Source organism: Sinohyriopsis cumingii, chromosome 17 (assembly GCF_028554795.1).
Source record: "Sinohyriopsis cumingii isolate HCF-2022 chromosome 17, ASM2855479v2, whole genome shotgun sequence".
Classification (NCBI taxonomy): Eukaryota; Metazoa; Mollusca; class Bivalvia; order Unionida; family Unionidae; genus Sinohyriopsis; species Sinohyriopsis cumingii.
Window position 1 is genome coordinate 109,647,722 of NC_142977.1, and position 18,625 is coordinate 109,666,346.

Genomic DNA, 18,625 nt, shown 5'->3' on the forward strand with positions numbered 1-18,625 from the left:
AAAGGCACACTTTTTCAATTGGAGTATCTCACTGTGCCCATTAAGGGGCATCACATTATAACCAAGAATTTGTAACAGATTGTTGTAAACTTTTTTTTAAAATCAATTACTAAAACTGATTTTCATGGATAATGGTTCACAGTGGACTGATTTTTATAGTGTTATGTATTATAATTATTAAAATCAAGTGCTGCAGTTCTTTTCAGTCTAGTTTTTATGCTGCAGGTAGAAGGAAGTTTTATGGCAGGGCTTTGATATGTTTCTGATATTCAGCTAAATATTATATACATTTTTAATTAGTGGACACCACTTACAACAGACAGAATTTGTCTCTCTGATATGTGCAATGATTCACTTTAGTTTTGTTTTTGCAGGTTAGAGTGGGAGAAGTTGGAGGGAACACACTAGGGCTGTATGGGGGAATGTTTGGACCAGATGGACTCTCAATACTGGCTCATGGCTATCAGGGAGCCTTTCATCACTGGAAATACAATCCGGTTTGTTCAGTATTTGTTACTTGCTCAAGATTCTCATTTCATTAAGTTAAGGAAATCTAAAAAGACATGATTTAACTGTACATATAACACATGAGACGATTTAACTGTACACATGATACATGAGACATGAATAAACTGTACACCTGACACATGTGACATAATTTAATGTACATATGACATGTGACACAATTTAACTGTACATATGACAAGTGACATGATTTAACTATACATATGACATGTGTGCCATGATATAGCTGTATATGTAACACATGTGACATGATTTAACTGCACATATAACACCACATGTGACATGATTTAACTGTACATAACACATGTAACATGATTTAACTGTACATAACAGGTGACATGATTTAACTATACATATAACACATGTGACATGATTTTTCTGTACATATAACACAGGACTTGATTTAACTGTACATGACACATGTGACATGATTTAACTGTACATATAACACATGTGAAATGATTTTTCTATACATATAAGACATTAGACTTGATTTAACTGTACATATGACATGTGAGACATGATTTAACTGTACACATTGCATGTGACATGATTTAACTTTACATACAACACATGTGTCATGATTTAACTGTACATAACACATGTGACATGAATTAACTGTACATATAACTCATGTGACATGAATTAACTGTACATAACACATGTGACATGAATTAACTGTACATATAACACATGTGACCTGATTTAACTGTATATATAAAACATACTCTATTCAGCTTAGATGCTGGTACAAGGTTGTGTATATGAGACTGAGGAAACTCAGAAGCATTGGATGGATTCTTTAGGGGATCTGATCCCAGTGGCAGCTTCATATTTCTTGCCACAGCACCCCCACGTGCTTTGTTAGAGTCACCTCTTAAAAGTTTGTCACAAAGAAGAGTTAATATTTTTTCTTATCTAGGTAATTCTGAATTATTCAGATATGCAGATTGTTGAAAATTTCTAATTCTGAATAATGCAAGGGCTGGTTTCTTGTTGATATTAGTACTGTATGCTACATGATTTGTGATCCTTCAAAGCATGTGTCACATGTATTGTTGTTTATTTGTATCCTGAATCAATTTTGAATTAATGAGTATAATAAAGAAAATGGTCTCTTTTGGAATGCAAAACATATACCAGTATAGAGGTTTCAAATTACTGGAATTGAATCTGTAACTGGAAACAATTTGATGTGGTGAAAAGGGTGTTGCACCCCGTACAACGATTATTGTATGTAGGTGAGAATGATATGATTTGTATCCAGTTTTTAGCAATTTATTTTCCTGTATTCTTGGGTGAGGAGAGTACAATACTGGTTGACACTATTTTCAATATCAGATGATAAGTTGCATATGATATAAATAGTTTTTTATATTACAAACTGATTTATTCGATACTTACTGCAGAAAATATGCCATTATTTTGTGGGGTACTCATTTTCATTGTGTACCAATTTTTGTAGGGTCCAGTTTTTATGGATTTTGTGGTTGCTACAAACCATGAAATTAAAGACCTAATAATCAGTGATCTTTAATTTAAAGACCTAATAATCAATGATCTTGAACTTAAAGACCTAATAATCATTGATCTTGAACTTAAAGACCTAATAATCATTGATCTTGAACTTAAAGACCTAATAATCATTGATCTTGAACTTAAAGACCTAATAATCAATGATCTTGAACTTAAAGACCTAATAATCATTGATCTTGAACTTAAAGACCTAATAATCATTGATCTTGAACTTAAAGACTTAATAAAATCAGAGATCTTGAACTTTAAGACCTAATAATAAATGACCTTGAACTTAAAGAGCTTATAATTATTATGGACTTAAAAGCTAATAAACAATGAACTTGAAAACTGTAGAATTCGTTACCAGATACACAAGTTTAAGTACAGCAGATAAAGTAATTTTTCCCAAAACCATGAAAAGTAAACTTGAAGTGCTGACTATGGTACATTAATTCTATAAATCTTGTTTTGAGGAAAGTCTTATCTCAGTGTCAGCTTCAGTCATTCTTCATTAGTTTGAATTTTATTAAATGTAACTTGGAAACAAGTCTTTAAAATATTTTTGCTTCATCTGCTTTGTGAAACCATTTTGTTCAATAATTTGTCCTAAATATTATCTGCTTACAAGTAACTAAACTGGCTTCACATTTTTTTAACATGCTTTTCCTTAAATATTGCAGACCAGTAAGCTATGGGAAGTAATGGTGACAGTGAGCGGTCACTTTGATGTTGTTCAGGACCTTGACTGGGACAGGGGTGGTGGTCAGTTTGTTCTGACCACCAGCAGTGACCAGACCACCAGACTGCATGCTCCGTGGGTTAAATCTAACAGACAGGTAAAGTACCCTGTTTGTTTCAAGGCTACCCATCATGTCTTATCCTCATTTTTAAATTGTTGGGCAATTTAAAGGCCCAGTGGATGATGGTTTTTCTTTGGAAACTATAGACTCCTCCCCAATTTATGAATTTATGTACTGGCAGAAATGTCAGTCTTTTGAAAATCCTTGAAAAATTGCTGCAGAGGAAAGTAAACAAATGTATGGTGTCATTTCTTTGGGAACAGTTTTAATAAATTTACACTTGTCATGCCAAATATTTTTAAAAGTCAAACCCAATATAGGGGTACATGACAATGTTTGTTTGCTACCCCTGTAAGAGACTTACTCAGTAAGTCAATTACTGGAAGGCTTTATGTAACAAGTAGGTTATGTGTCCTGAGGTTATAGTTTCATTTCGGCTTAAGTAAGATACAAGATACAAAAGATTGGTTTTAAAATTGGTGGTTTGGGTAACAATATATAAAACACCTACTCTGTAAGTGCTGTTTTACTGACATACCAGAGGTATTTAATGTTTCATCACATACATAAACAGGTAGTACATATTTACAGTAAAACAAAAGACATATAACATTAATAGTAACTGCAGATTCAATACAACAGTAGGTAATATGCAAGTATACACATTTATCTTCAGATATACAAAACATATATAACACAATGCAGGAAAGATTACTCTTGAAGCAGGGAATAGGAGTTTTATTGTTAAAAGCATGCAATGTCAGCAGTAATAACATTAAATAATGCAACACCAAACAGCATGTAAATAAAGGAGTACATTGGATAAATAAAGTGACATCAAGAGAATGTGGATGCCAAAAAGTTAAGTTTAATGCATTTCAATTTTAAAAAAGAAACAAAAACAATTTTAGAAAAAATAGAGGGTACAAAAAATTTGCCTGCAATACAGGACATGTTAAAAAGGTCAAATGTTAGATTTACGATGAAGCAAACATTGTCATATGGAAGTTGCAATATTTGAAAATGATTGGACCCGGTTATAAAAGTTTTGTTTAAATAGTTTTCTTATTTCATATTTAGAAAAGCTCATAAATATAGTATGTTCAGTAGACTCAATAACAGACTTGTATTCAGCAAATTTTCATGTGATAGTGAAGCACAGACTGGGTTACAAATTATTAGATAAACTCTGTTCTTTTCACTGTCTTATAAATGCAGCAAAATTTTCTTAATTCACTTGGCTTTAGAAGTATGTTGCAAAACAGAACCAATTTAAATTCACACTAACAATTTGAAATGATGAGTCAACTGTAGTGTGTATGTTTAAATGAATTTAATTTTTTATTCATTCTTTTGAAGCTTGCCTGGTATGAGCTGGCTCGAGCCCAGGTCCATGGTTATGACATGCAGTGCTGTACCATGATACACAGATACCAGTTTGCCTCAGGTGCGGAGGAGAAAGTTGTCAGAATCTTCGATGCTCCCCAGAATTTCATAGAAAACTTTTGCACCATTTGTGGGCTGAACCTAGAAAATGAACTTGCAAAAGAGGTGAAACTGATTATAAAATTGTTTGGTGGTGAAATTTAAGTAGTGGATTTTGTAGTGTATGTCAAATGTAGCAGTTTTGTAAAGAAAGAGAAGTCATAAAATTTGACATTATATCTTAGTGATTTCATGATTTTTTTATATTTGCATGGACAACCAGCCATATTTTTTACATTTGGCAAAAATGTCTCCAAGCATATGCTGAATTACACTGGACTATAGAACATTCAGTGGAAGGCAACTCAAAATTAATAATTTATCATTCAACAGAGAAGACAAGTCATGCATTTATATTAAATAATTGCATTAATATACCTGTCTATTCCGTTAGAAAAAAATATTACAGTGCTGTTAGATTAATCTGCCAGTGAAGTGCTGTATTAGATTAAAAACAAAACTGTGATTAGCTACTGTGTGCTTACAATTGCAAGCTGAGGCTTGAGATGTATACAGCTATTAATATTGAGATCTACTTAATGATAGATAATGAAGCCTGTAAATTTATATTTAATTTAAATTTGTATAGTACCAAAGTTTGGGTGCCTATGGGATACAAATATAGTACCAAAGATTGGGTGTCCATGCAATACAAGTATATTACCAAACTTTGGGTGTCCATGGGATACAAGTATAGTACCAGAGATTGGGTGTCCATGGGATACAATTATACCACCAAGATTGGGTGTCCATGGGAAACAAGTATAGTACCAAATATTGGGTGTCCATATAATACGACAGATTGGGTACCTATGAAAAATATTTATAGCACCAAAGCTTGGGCGCCTACATGGAAAATAAGGATAATATCAATAATTGGGTGCCTATGGGATACACATATAGCATCAAAGATTGGGTGCCTGTACAATACAAATATAATATCAATAATTGAGTGCCTATGGGATACAAATATAGCATCAAAGATTGGGTGCCTATGGGATACAGATATAGTATCAGAGATTGGGTGCCAGCGGAAAAGAAGAAACATTTACTTCATTTACTGTCTTTTGTCTTTATTGAGTTATTTTATGATGCATGCTAAAAATGAGAACTTCTGTAGCAGTCTTATTGAACACAATGATGGACTCTTTTTACATATTTATATTTTAACAAATTCATAAAGTGATAAAATAAATTGCCTACATTTCTTTTAGCAAATACATTTTATAAGATTTTTTTAATTGTCATAATCTGCTCAGTTGCTGAAATTTCTTCAATATTGAGGTCTGGATGTTATGTATAAGTTCATATGTTATGTACCAGTCTTGTTTTGTAGCAGTCTATATGTTATATAACAGTCTGTATGTTATGTAGCATTCTGGATGTTATGTAGCAGTTTGTACATTATGTAGCATTTTGGATGTTATGTAGCAGTTTGTACATTATGTAGCATTATGGATGTTATGTAGCATTATGGATGTTATGTATCAGTCTGGATGTTATATAGCAGTCTGGATGTTATATAGCAGTCTGGATGTTATGTAGCAGTCTGGATGTTATATAGCAGTTTGTACATTATGTAGCAGTCTGTACATTATGTAGCAGTCTGTATGTTATGTAGCAGTTTGGATGTTATGTAACAGTTTGTCCATTATGTAGCAGTCTGTACATTATGTAGCAGTCTGGATGTTATGTAGCAGTCTGGATGTTATATAACATTATGGATGTTATGTAGCAGTTTGTACATTATGTATCAGTCTGTACATTATGTATCAGTCTGTACAATATGTAGCAGTCTGGATGTTGTGTAGCAATCTGGATGTTATATAGCAGTTTGTACATTATGTAGCAGTCTGGATGTTATGTAGCAGTCTGGATGGTATGTAGCATTATGGATGTTATGTAGCTGTTTGTACATTATGTAGCAGTCTGTACATTATGTAACAGTCCATATCATCTTGCACATTTGATTGATGCAATAATGGCTCTTGAGATTAAATGTTTCAATACAAGTATGATATGTTTCAATACAAGTATGATATGTTTCAATACAAGTATGATATGTTTCAGTACAAGTATGGTGTGTTTTAATACAAGTATGACATATTTCAATATAAGTATGATGTGTTTAGTCACCAAAACTATTTTCTGTCTTGATTTGAACATGTCAATGCAAATCTCATTTCTCTAATTCTTTCACTATGATTGAGATAGAGATAACTTGCCAGGAAGCCAGCTAGCTGACTTGATTTAACATGGGCAATTGCTATCTATGGCCCATAGACTGAATTTGGCCCATGGACCGAATCTGGCCTACAACATTTTTGTCTCCTTTTTTGCATGATTGTATGTGGCTTTAACACTCACTTATCCAGCCCATGCCCTATAGGACATATCACACGCCTGATTTAACAAATAAGAATTTAAAAAAAAAACATATCTATTGAAAAAGATAAATGTCTTGTTTTCAGTAATGCAGTTTTAATTATCTCCAACCATGCCATTGTTAGGGGATCATATTGTTGCTATTTTAATTTATCTCCAACCATGCCATTGTCAGGGGATCATACAGTGTTGCAGTTTTAGTTTATCTCCAACCATGCCAGTGTCAGGGGATCATACATTGTTGCAATTTTAATTTATCTCCAACCATGCCATTGTCAGGGGATCATACAGTGTTGCAGTTTTAATTTATCTCCAACCATGCCAGTGTCAGGGGATCATAGTGTTGCTATTTTAATTTGTCTCCAACCATACCATTGTCAAGAGATCATACAGTGTTGCAATTGTAATTTATCTCCAACCATGCCAGTGTCAGGGGATCATACATTGTTGCAGTTTTAATTTATCTCCAACCATGCCATTGTCAGGGGATCATATTGTTGCTATTTTAATTTATCTCCAACCATGCCATTGTCAGGGGATCATACAGTGTTGCAGTTTTAGTTTATCTCCAACCATGCCAGTGTCAGGGGATCATACATTGTTGCAGTTTTAATTTATCTCCAATCATGCCATTGTCAGGGGATCATACAGTGTTGCAGTTTTAATTTATCTCCAACCATGCCAGTGTCAGGGGATCATAGTGTTGCTATTTTAATTTGTCTCCAACCATACCATTGTCAAGAGATCATAACAGTGTTGCAATTGTAATTTATCTCCAACCATGCCAGTGTCAGGGGATCATACATTGTTGCAATTGTAATTTATCTCCAACCATGCCAGTGTCAGGGGATCAGATCAAGTATTGCAACTTTGAAAACAGTATTCATCTATTAGTTGAAATAGAGTAATTTTAATTCAATTTTAAAATGAAAATAAAAATCCAGCTTGTTTATACCCTTTGCACTCTGTTGACCAAGCATATCATTGACTGGCTTTACACTCATGATGACATTGCATTCTTTGCATCATACTGAATGCTCTTGTTGGTGACACACTTCTGAAAGAGGTATCAATTTGGCTAGATACACACCTTCAGAAGAGGTATTTATTTTGCAAGGTACACACCTTTATAAGAGATATCAATTTCACTAGATAGACCTCTGAAAGAGGTATCAATTTGGTAGATACACCTCCAAATGAGATATCTATTTGGCTAGATACATGCCTCTTTTTCTCCGTGCATTGTCAGTGGATATGAAATAGGCTCAAGTTAGAATTATTGATTGATGGATATTAAAAGTATGACAGGGCACCAATAATTTTTATCAGGATTTGTTTAACCTTTCATTGCATGTAAAATGGATGATGGTAAATTAAGTGTTTCAAATGATTAAAAATGAATTGTCAGAAAGTATCATGTTTATTTCTTTTAAATCAATTTTACAAGTTCTAATTCATATGATGATATCAGTTTGTATTTGAGATGGAAGAAAAATCTTTTTTGCTTGACAAGGTTCCAGTATATGAAATATGAACACTGTTTCTACCTGATCTAGTAGACAACGGGAGCACACTACTGGAATGGACTCATAAATAAGCAGTTTTCTAGTGATATCCATGTTTACACAAAGACATCCTTTCCCTGAAATACACCTGTAATGGCTTATCTCTGGTATGGAGTCAGACTTTTGCTGTTAAACTTACAAAGTATGATTTGAAGTCAATGCCTCAACCATTTTCAGCTGATGTACACTGCACCGCTGTTACATGCTATTGGCTAGTTGCATACTAAGGGAGGCAACTCATGAAATTTAATGAATGTTGCTTGTACAAAGTACTGAAATATTGGATTGATCCATTGAGGTGTAGATAGATTAATATATCGGAACCCTGATAGTTAAGATGAGGAAAAATATACTCTTGCAGAAACCACATGTCTCGGATGAGCAGTCAATTTACCATACACTTTCCAGAATTGGAGATGAAACTCAAGATCACAGTATTATTATCCTTTGCATTTGGATAAATTATTGGAGTAAGACTCACTTTGGATATACTTTTTTATTTTCATTTAGGAGGCATCCAACAGGCCAGAGGGTGCTAGTGTGCCAGCCCTTGGATTGTCAAACAAAGCCGTATTTGCTGGGGAAACACGAGATATGACACAAAATCTTGAGATAAAACCAGGAGAGAATGAGCAGTACACAGATGTATATTTTAGGGCTGTCTCTTTGAAAGGTAAAACTAAATTTATTTTGAGTTATGTGTGTATATTGCTTCATTGAAAACACAGTTTGGGGATATTAGATAGCGAACCATTTTACCAGGAGTTTATTGCATTTTTTTGCATGTCCTTTACTACCATCGGTTATGTTTCTTTATCCTGATATCTCATTATATTACCTAATCACAATATTACAAAATATTTGGCTACCTTCTGCATCCTTTCCTCCTGAAAAGGTGAACAGTTGTCTTTCATCTCTCTTTTTTTGTCTGTCTGTGTGTCTGTCTTGTCTCTCTCCATATACACATACTTAACTCGTGCCCTGATAACTAGCGAACACGCTTATAGTATGGGGTCAGGGGTGGATCCCATTTTTTAAACCAGAAAGGGGGCCCCGAGTGGCTGAGTGGTCTAAAGCGCTCACCGTTATGGATCACTGCCATCTCACCTCTGTCTGCATGAGTTTGAGTCTCAGGCTCGGTTAACGTGGGTATGTGAGAAAGCCTGCCAGTAGCTTCTCGTGGGTTGGTGATTCTTCCCAGGGTTTTCCGGGGTTCTTCCTCCACCAATTACACTGGCCGCCATGTATAGCCTATCTTGTGCTGAAAAATGGCGTTAAACCCTACAATAACAACAACAAAATAAACCAGAAAATACTCCACAAATTGATCCCTATTTGTTGAACTTGAAGAAAATTGCAATCAAAATTGGTAATGGAAACTTTAATGTATCACTTGTTTTATCATCAAAAACGGTAGATAGGACCTGGAAATTTTATTCAGCACTATGAAATATCAAATTTAACCTTTGTTCATAAAAAAATTACATTTTCTTTCCAAATGACAGTCTTAGTAAACTGCATTTATTGTTATGTAAGGAAATTTTGGTCAATGAAAATGTCACTTACTCCGAGTTGAGGTACCACTTTAATAAATAAATACAAAATAAATAATATTTTTATCAACTGAAATTTGTGTTCTAGTTCTCTAGTTCTATCTTTTAGTTCCTTTTAAGTGTGATCATCATAAATGCAGTGTGTCCTCTTGTAATTAAACGTAAAATGTGTCAATCTACCGTAATGGCTATGTCCGCGAGCATTTCTGTGAGAATCTAATTAAGTGATGACCGTGTTTTGATAACTGACTTCCAGAAGTATTTGTTATATTGTTGCACGGAATTAAAAGCTGGCCTCTATATTATCAAATTAATTATGTCTTTTGAATGAAATAAAGGAGGTGGAAAAAAAGAAAAGTTGCAAGAAACGAAAATACTACAAACTTGCAGCCCTGGTTGTATGTCGGGTGAACTCACTTCATTTGAATCGAACACTTATAAAATTATTGTGCATGTAACATAAACTACCTTAAATTAACCGACTCTTTCATAACTGTGATCAAAGATAACAAGGCAACCAAGCGAAATGAATACTTTGTAAAATAAAGATCTTGATTTCACAGATACGGACCATTGTGGGCAAGCGAGTTTCAGAGAATTTTTGAACTGGCACTTAGAGATATCCTCAAGGATGATAAGAAGTTTCATTATTACTTCCAATGAAATCATGACATCAATATTGTACTAATTGAACAATACAAAAATTGAGTTTCGACGTAGACAGTTGTCTCATGAAATAAATGTTGCATGTTTTTGAAAAAAAGGAATCTTATTTGGTGGTGTATCAATAGTTCATCTAGTTCCCAGCTCTGTGACCTCCTGCTTTGGCAGGATAATATTAAACACCACTACGAGAACCAGACTCATCAGGAAAACAAAAAGCAGTGACGTAATACACAGATTTTTTCGTACACGTGATGGTTGTTGAAATCAGTTGGAACGATCTTTCATATGTTGGACATTTTGAAAATAAATATTATTTAAACAGAATAATGAACAACTTCATTAGAAAAAGTGCGTTATTAAAAATTATTATTGACGTGATTGTAAAATGAGGATTCAGTCAATAAACAGTCCAGTTTCTAATGCCGCTCCCTCCTCCCCATGGTTTTCTCGATGTCAGAGCAATTTTGTTTTCAATTTCTGGAGGTCTCTGGGTAACTTGAGCCTCGCTTATAGTATGGTCTATTTTGTGGACCCCATTGTACACAAATTATCGAGGGAGAGGTGTATATCAAAATAACACTTGAAAAATTATCTCCCCTACCCACATTTCATTGTGCCCCCTGAATCCATTGGTGTTTATTATTTTGTTTCAAGACATTCACACTCAACATTTTTGGCTGATTCAGTCTTGCATACTATGTTGATACATCAGTCATGCAGTTTGATAATTTATTCTTACATTTTGCCAATGTGGACCTGTTTATTGAATTGTAAGTTGAAAGTGTTGGCTGTATTTGCCTGTATATTTACTGAATTATATTGTAGCGATTGCAGTTCATTTACACGTATGTGTTTCTCTTCATGAGTTCCATCTAATTTGTCTGTATGTTTTGCATATTGGTCTTTCTCAATCACTATCATTTCAGAGGAAATGTCTTTAAAATGCAGGAAGTGCAAACAATTTAGGGTCACTGAAGACAGCCTTGAGACATGTCTGTTTTGCACCAAGTGTTTGTCTTCTAGTCAATGGAATGTCTGCAGAATGTGAGCCTTGGGAGTATGGTCTACTGTTTTGCAAAAACAACTTAGGGACCAGGAGAATAGGGTCACAGTCCATATCCTCTTACCAGGATGTCTTGAATCTAAACCCTTATTCTGAATCAATTATAAATTTCATGTGGACCCTTTGATGGTACCCCAACCCCATGTGATGACAACTGGCAGATTACTATCATATCTGTCTTCTGGTGAATTTGACGAGATGGGGGGGGTGGATAATTTATACCTTATTTGGCAGCTCACTGTGCATAAGTCCCCTGCCTGCCCACAGATGGTCTTAATGTAAGTAAGACCAGGTACATAGGGTTACAATGGGTCCTTGCTGACCATTATTGCTTGCAAGACTTGTGCCAGCCATTGTATGCCATTCAGCTGCTGACTTCACATGTAGATATGTTGTTCAGTGATATTAGACTGTCAGACTGCTAGGTGGGCAATAGTTCTGTCAGCAGTTATGGCAGCTCTTGGTTTTCCAGCTGCCCATTCGAGCTTACCATGCAGGCATGACACAACTTGCTGACTTTAATAATATAATGGCTACACTTATCATGCCAACCATCTAGCCCCATGTCCTGGCCTGGCTGGCCAGTGCAACACAGCACACACCATGTAGATCTCCTATCAATTTTGGATACATCATGGCTAGCTTTGCTCACCAGTTCAGATTCCACACCACACAGGATGCTGTATGTGAACATGGACAAGGAAGAGGATAACCTCAGACTGTTGCTGTACTCTGATTCGACTATGGAGGCAGTTGCCTTTTCAGTTTTCTTCCCTGGCTGCAATGACCAGGGCTTTTGTTGATGCAGACAAAAAAAAACAAAAAACATCCATCATTTAGAATTTGTTCACAGTTGTTCAAGATCACAGAAATTACTCAGCATCTTTTGAACTAAAAATCTCTTCTTCAGTGAGCCAACATCTGGCAAGAACACTATATGACATTCACCCCACATTGACATTTGCCAAATTGTTCAGGTCTGATAAAGATATTGATACTGTCATTATGTTTTCCACTCTTTGTTACAGACATTGACAGACATGTTTAATACTACATCCAAGCTGATGAGTAATGTTGCAGTAACTTGCTCTCTGCTAGACTTTACAACCTTGGCCATTTTCTGTAGAGTCATTAAATGCAAAGAATTCACTGTACAAAAAATAGCCAAGGTTGTTACTACCATATCATATAATCTCTCCCTTTCAGGGGACACTAAGTGGCCAAGTGGTCTAAAGTGCTGACTGTTCCAGATCATTGCTATCTCACCTCTGTCTGCATGGGTTTGAGTCTCGGACTTGGCTATTGTGAACACATGAGAAAGCTTGCCAAAAGCTTCTCGTGGGTCGGTGGTTCTTCCTGGGATTTTCACGGGTTCATTCTCCACCAATTATACTGGACACCTTGTATAGCCTGTCTTGTGCTGAGAAATGGTGTTCAACTCCATGACCACAAAAAATCCATTTCAGCTCACCCCGTCGGTTTGGGGTCGCAGGCCTTTGGGCTCAAGTGGGTTGTTGAGTCAGCTTATTCCTCGTGAAGATCTATACTTCAGAAATTGTATCAATTTTGACAAGTCTTAAATGTATATGTCGCAGAGAGTCATTTTTTTTATATGCTTATTCTACTTTCTCTATCTTCTATCTACATGATATGGCATCACAAAATTGAGAGTTAAAACTCTTATGGCTTCTTGGTGGGCTGCCCAGACGGCTACCAGGCTTCATTCATGACAGTACCAGCCTGCATTCCAGGCATGGAGTGTATAGATTTTGCATGATTTACCTGGGAAACTTTAGTTTGGAAGGCTTCATCCATGAGCAGAACCCCACAGGAATTAACTTACAATGTATTAAGTTCATATTTTTCTGGTTGTGCTGACTACATCAGTAGAAGGTCATACTTTTAAAGGGCACAGTAATATTGCCCCAGGGGGTGATGGTGTTAGAGGTTGGGTACTATTGTATTAACTTCACCTCTTACTTATTTTTCTAAGGCAGTGTGATTGGGTATTGTATTCAGTGGAGAAGGAAAGTTTGTAGCAACTTGTATTTCTCTGTTATGTGTCTCCCAAAGTAATTATCAAATCGCGTTACTGCTTATCCCTTCCACCCTTTCCCACAAATGTGAGCATCCTGTTAATGGTTTTGCTCAAGCTTAAACCGGTAGTTGAGGGTCATGTCTACTTTTCTGAAATTTTTGTTGCTGCAATAGTGTCTCCTGAACACATTTTGTTTGTTTGTTTTCAAATTACATTGCAACTGTACCTGATGCTGCATCAAAAACTGAACTGATTCAGATGACCAGAAAATGGCTATAAATAGTTACTTTTATGTGGGCTACAGTAATTTTGAATAAATTTTTCTTCTGCATTTGCAAGCCTTATGCCATTCTGACCTTCTGCATTTTTCCCCTTCAGAGCCTCCAAGTGAGGAGCACCTGTTACAAAACACATTGTGGCCGGAGGTGCAGAAGCTTTATGGACATGGATATGAGATTTTTGCTCTGGCATGTGACCCTGTGGGGAAGATTCTTGCTTCTGCATGTAAGGTAATAACAAGAGTACTATGAGGACACATGTGCTCATATAGAAATAGGGTATACATGGAATAGAGAGAATCAGAAGCTTGATGGACATGGGAATGAGATTTTTATTCTGACATGTAATCCTGATGGGCGATTGTGGTCTTAAACATGTAAAGTAATAACAAGAGTCCCTTGAGGACATTAGCACTCATGTGTAGAAAGAGTAGTGACTAATTCGAAAATTGTAGCCATATGATTATAAGCTTGATTGACATTGGTATTAGATATTTGCTTTAGATTTGACCCTGAGAGGAAGGTCCTTGCTTTAGTATGTAAATTAATAGCAAAAGGCATTAATTGTCATGAAAAGATAGGATATAAACTGAACAAAACATGTAACAAAACCTGAACGTTTTCTTTTCATTGTCTTTTTCATTTTTTATATCACAATGTAAAATACACATATTGTTTGAATCATCAGGTTTTAAAAATGCAAAATTCTTCACATTAGTAATTTTGCATTGGGTAATCAGTTTTTATGAACAATAAGGGTCATAACACCTTAGTGATTGATAAAAATTAAAATAAAAAACAACATTATCATTTCTAGGTTAGTATAACACATGCCACTGCCCTAAAGATGGAAGAATTATATTAAAATGTGAAGAAAAGTTTCGTTTTACGAGATGGTTTGTGATTGAAATGCATCAAAAGCTTTAAGTATTTGCATGTAACAGAACAGTTACAGAAATTTATAAAGTATATTACAGTAATTACCCAAACATGCAGCATTCTGTCATTGAGAGTAAATATAGTACTATGCAGCTAAAGAAATGTCAGGGAGAGCAGATAGTACTATGCAGTTCTCTTGAGTTCATTGTGATTTGGCCGAATCATTATTGTCCAGAAACATGAATAACATGAATAACCAGTTTTTGCTTCTTTATATCTATTTTCATGTTCATTAGCAGTTTAGGCTACTTGCAGAGGCCACTTACAAATTAAAAATTAAGATTACTGGTAAATGGTTATAACAGTTACAATGGGGAAGTAGCAGGATTGTTATTTTTACCCCCCCACATTGTAATTATCAAGGTAGGTTGGCACTTTACACTGTGAATCCAATAATATTAATAATATTAATAATAATGAGGACTTTGTATAGCGCCTAATCTTTAGAAGCTCTAAGTGCTTTACAACATTAGACAACACCTATAAGATAAAAAACAAATAATAATAATATTACAAAAACAAACACCATGAAATTAGAAAAACATTAAAAATAAAAATCATTCTGAGAATATTTCAGGTAGGAAACATTATTACGTCTTTAAGTTTGTTCTTGCAGTCAAAATAAGTGAGTTTTGAGAGCCCTCTTGAATGTGATCACTGTGTCTTTGTGTCTAAGTTCAGTGGGCAATTCATTCCATGTTGCTGGGCCCTGGTATGCAAAAGAACGCTGTCCATATGACTTTGTTTTCATAGTGGGAATAATGAGTATATGATTGTCAGAAGAGGAGCGTAAATATCTTGCTGGTGTGTACACATGGGTGAGATCGGATAGGTATGTTGGACTAGAGTCCGACAGTGAAACATAGCACAGAGAACAAATTTTGTGTTTGATTCTGGATCAAATGGATAGCCAATGTAGACTACAGAGCAGTGGGGAGGTGTGCTCTGATCGTGGTACTCTAAGTATGATCCGAGCAGCTGTGTTTTGAACTTTTTGAAGTTTCTGGAGTAGATATTGAGATGAACCAGACATAATTGAGTTACAATAGTCCAGTCTTGAAAGTACTAATGAACACACAAGTGTTTTAGTGGCATCAAATGAAAGATATGATGTTAGTCTTTGACCCCCACCCCCATTCCTATAGTGTTAAATTCATTTGTAATGAGCTACAGTGAGAATGCTATATAATATATGTTCTTCTTGGCAGAGTTTAAGTTTCCCCGCATTTTTTTCTCCTTCAAATCAAAGAAAGAATTATTTATCTTCAAATCTAATCAAAGAAAGAATTATTTATCTTCAGATTTGTTATTTGATTCTGTCAGATCAATTTATGATTTTTTAAAAATAAAATACAAACCCACCGTTTTTATTTAACTTTAAGGCATGCATTGTGTATGCCTTCCGATTCAGTGTTTACATTAGTTACTTTTCATGTGACACTATAGAAGTAAAAAGTAGTTCTCTGTACAGTTTATACAAAAATAAATTTACATTAGTTACTTTTCATGTGACACTATAGAAGTAAAAAGTAGTTCTCTGTACAGTTTATACAAAAATAAATTTACATTAGTTACTTTTCATGTGACACTATAGAAGTAAAAAGTAGTTCTCTGTACAGTTTATACAAAAATAAATTTACATTAGTTACTTTTCATGTGACACTATAGAAGTAAAAAGTAGTTCTCTGTACAGTTTATACAAAAATAAATTTACATTAGTTACTTTTCATGTGACACTATAGAAGTAAAAAGTAGTTCTCTGTACAGTTTATACAAAAATAAATTTACATTAGTTACTTTTCATGTGACACTATAGAAGTAAAAAGTAATTCTCTGTACAGTTTATACAAAAATAAATTTACATTAGTTACTTTTCATGTGACACTATAGAAGTAAAAAGTAGTTCTCTGTACAGTTTATACAAAAATAAATTTACATTAGTTACTTTTCATGTGACACTATAGAAGTAAAAAGTAGTTCTCTGTACAGTTTATACAAAAATAACTGGGTATGATGACATGGCTATGTTCTGGCCAGTCGAAATCTTCTCTACATTTATCAACTGATGTGACTGCAAAAATTACAGTATAGTACATTATATAAACTAGAATAAACAATGCTCAGCATTTTCATTCTGACTTTTTTTCAGGCTCTCAAAGCAGAGTATGCTGGAATTATATTATGGGATACTGTGACCTGGCAACAGTTGTGTACATTACATGGCCATGCTCTAACCGTCACTCAGATAGCATTTTCACATAATGGACAGTATTTGTTGTCAGTTTCACGTGACAGAACCTGGTGCCTGTTTCAAAAAAGACAGCCAGATCAAACGGAATCAGGTAAAAATACTTGGGCATTTCTTTTTTTTAAAAATCTTTATATTTTATTTTATATACATTTAAATTTTAGTGTATTTACTGTTTGGCTTGTTCATGTTTATATGGAGGGAGTTATCTACATACAGATGTTAGCAAATTTTACATTTGTAGAATTTAACTTTTAATCGGCATTATATGAATTGTGATGATGTGCTATTACAACCTATACATTATATATACACACACACACACACGTTTACAGCATCAAGTCCAATAGATTTACAGTATCAGGTGGCAGTGCAGTTTATAATGCATTTCAGTATTCTATCCAGGACCATCACAGTCCTGTATTCCTGTTGCTTGCATTGTTTTTGAGGTCACCAATATGTACCAGTCTTGATAACTTTACTGTTATTCTGTTCAACATTCTGTTACCTAATAACAAGCCCTACCACTCCAATAATACCTTTTCTTTCTGTGTCTTTGGTATTTTGACTGCAAGAACAAACTTAAAGACCTAATAATGTTTCCTACCTTAAATATTCTCAGCATGTTTTTTAATGTTTTCTAATTTCATGGTGTTTGTTTTTGTAATCATATCATTATATGTTTTTTATCTTATAGGTGTTTAATGTTGTAAAGCCCTTAGAGCTTCTAAAGATTAAGCGCTATACAAAGTCCTCATTATTATTATATTATTATTATCATTACTATTATTATTATTATTATTATATAATTAAGATAATCCAGGATAAATATCCACTGTTTTGTCTTTCGTATTTGTCTACCAGCATGCCATCATTGATGCTAATTTAGTCTTTTTACTGACATAGTCACATGATTGGCATGTGATGGTGGAGTCTACTGGTTGGTTATGTTTAATTTCTTTCCACTACCAACAGCACTGGTCTTTACTAATCACTGCCATCTGACCTCAGTCCACATGGGTTTGAATCTCAGGCTTGGCCAGTGTGGGTATGTGATAGAGGTTGCCAGTTGCTTATTCTGGGTCAGTGATTCTTACCATGATTTTCCCTGGGTTCTGCCTTCAGTAGATTTACTGGCTGCTATATATGTTTTGCTGAATGATGGAATTAAACCCAAAACAGCAACAACAACAATTTTTAGGCTAGAAAACCCTAAGTGCCTATTCATTAAATGGACACAACATCATAAAAGAATGTAAAAAGACCTAGTTCCTAGTTAAGTCAATGTTGACCTGGTGAAGAAAATTAGCTGACAAGTTTACGATTCAGATAATGCGATTTCACACATGAAGGAAAAGAAAGGTTGTAAGAAATGGAAGTAATGGAATTGATTAACACTGAATGTAAGATTATCATTCCTTTGATGGAAACTGTAAAATAGGATGGTAAGTCTTCCATATTGCTAAAATAGGATGGTAAGTCTTCCATATTGCTAAAATAGGATGGTAAGTCTTCCATATTGTTAATTTTTGGTTTGGATCAGTTTAGGAAATGGTGATGTT

The 18,625-nt window shown here is 34.6% G+C and overlaps 1 protein-coding gene across 1 annotated transcript in view; it reads left to right on the forward strand.

The window, feature by feature from the left end:
- LOC149779656 (elongator complex protein 2-like) overlaps positions 1-18,625 on the forward strand; it is a 79,193-nt gene that overhangs the window by 47,027 nt on the left and 13,541 nt on the right. The window contains exons 11-16 of the mRNA XM_089940473.1: positions 375-497; positions 2,724-2,879; positions 4,203-4,394; positions 8,789-8,951; positions 13,977-14,107; positions 16,965-17,157. Of these exons, the coding sequence (XP_089796599.1) occupies positions 375-497; positions 2,724-2,879; positions 4,203-4,394; positions 8,789-8,951; positions 13,977-14,107; positions 16,965-17,157 (958 nt within the window). The remainder of the gene's footprint in view (positions 1-374; positions 498-2,723; positions 2,880-4,202; positions 4,395-8,788; positions 8,952-13,976; positions 14,108-16,964; positions 17,158-18,625) is intronic.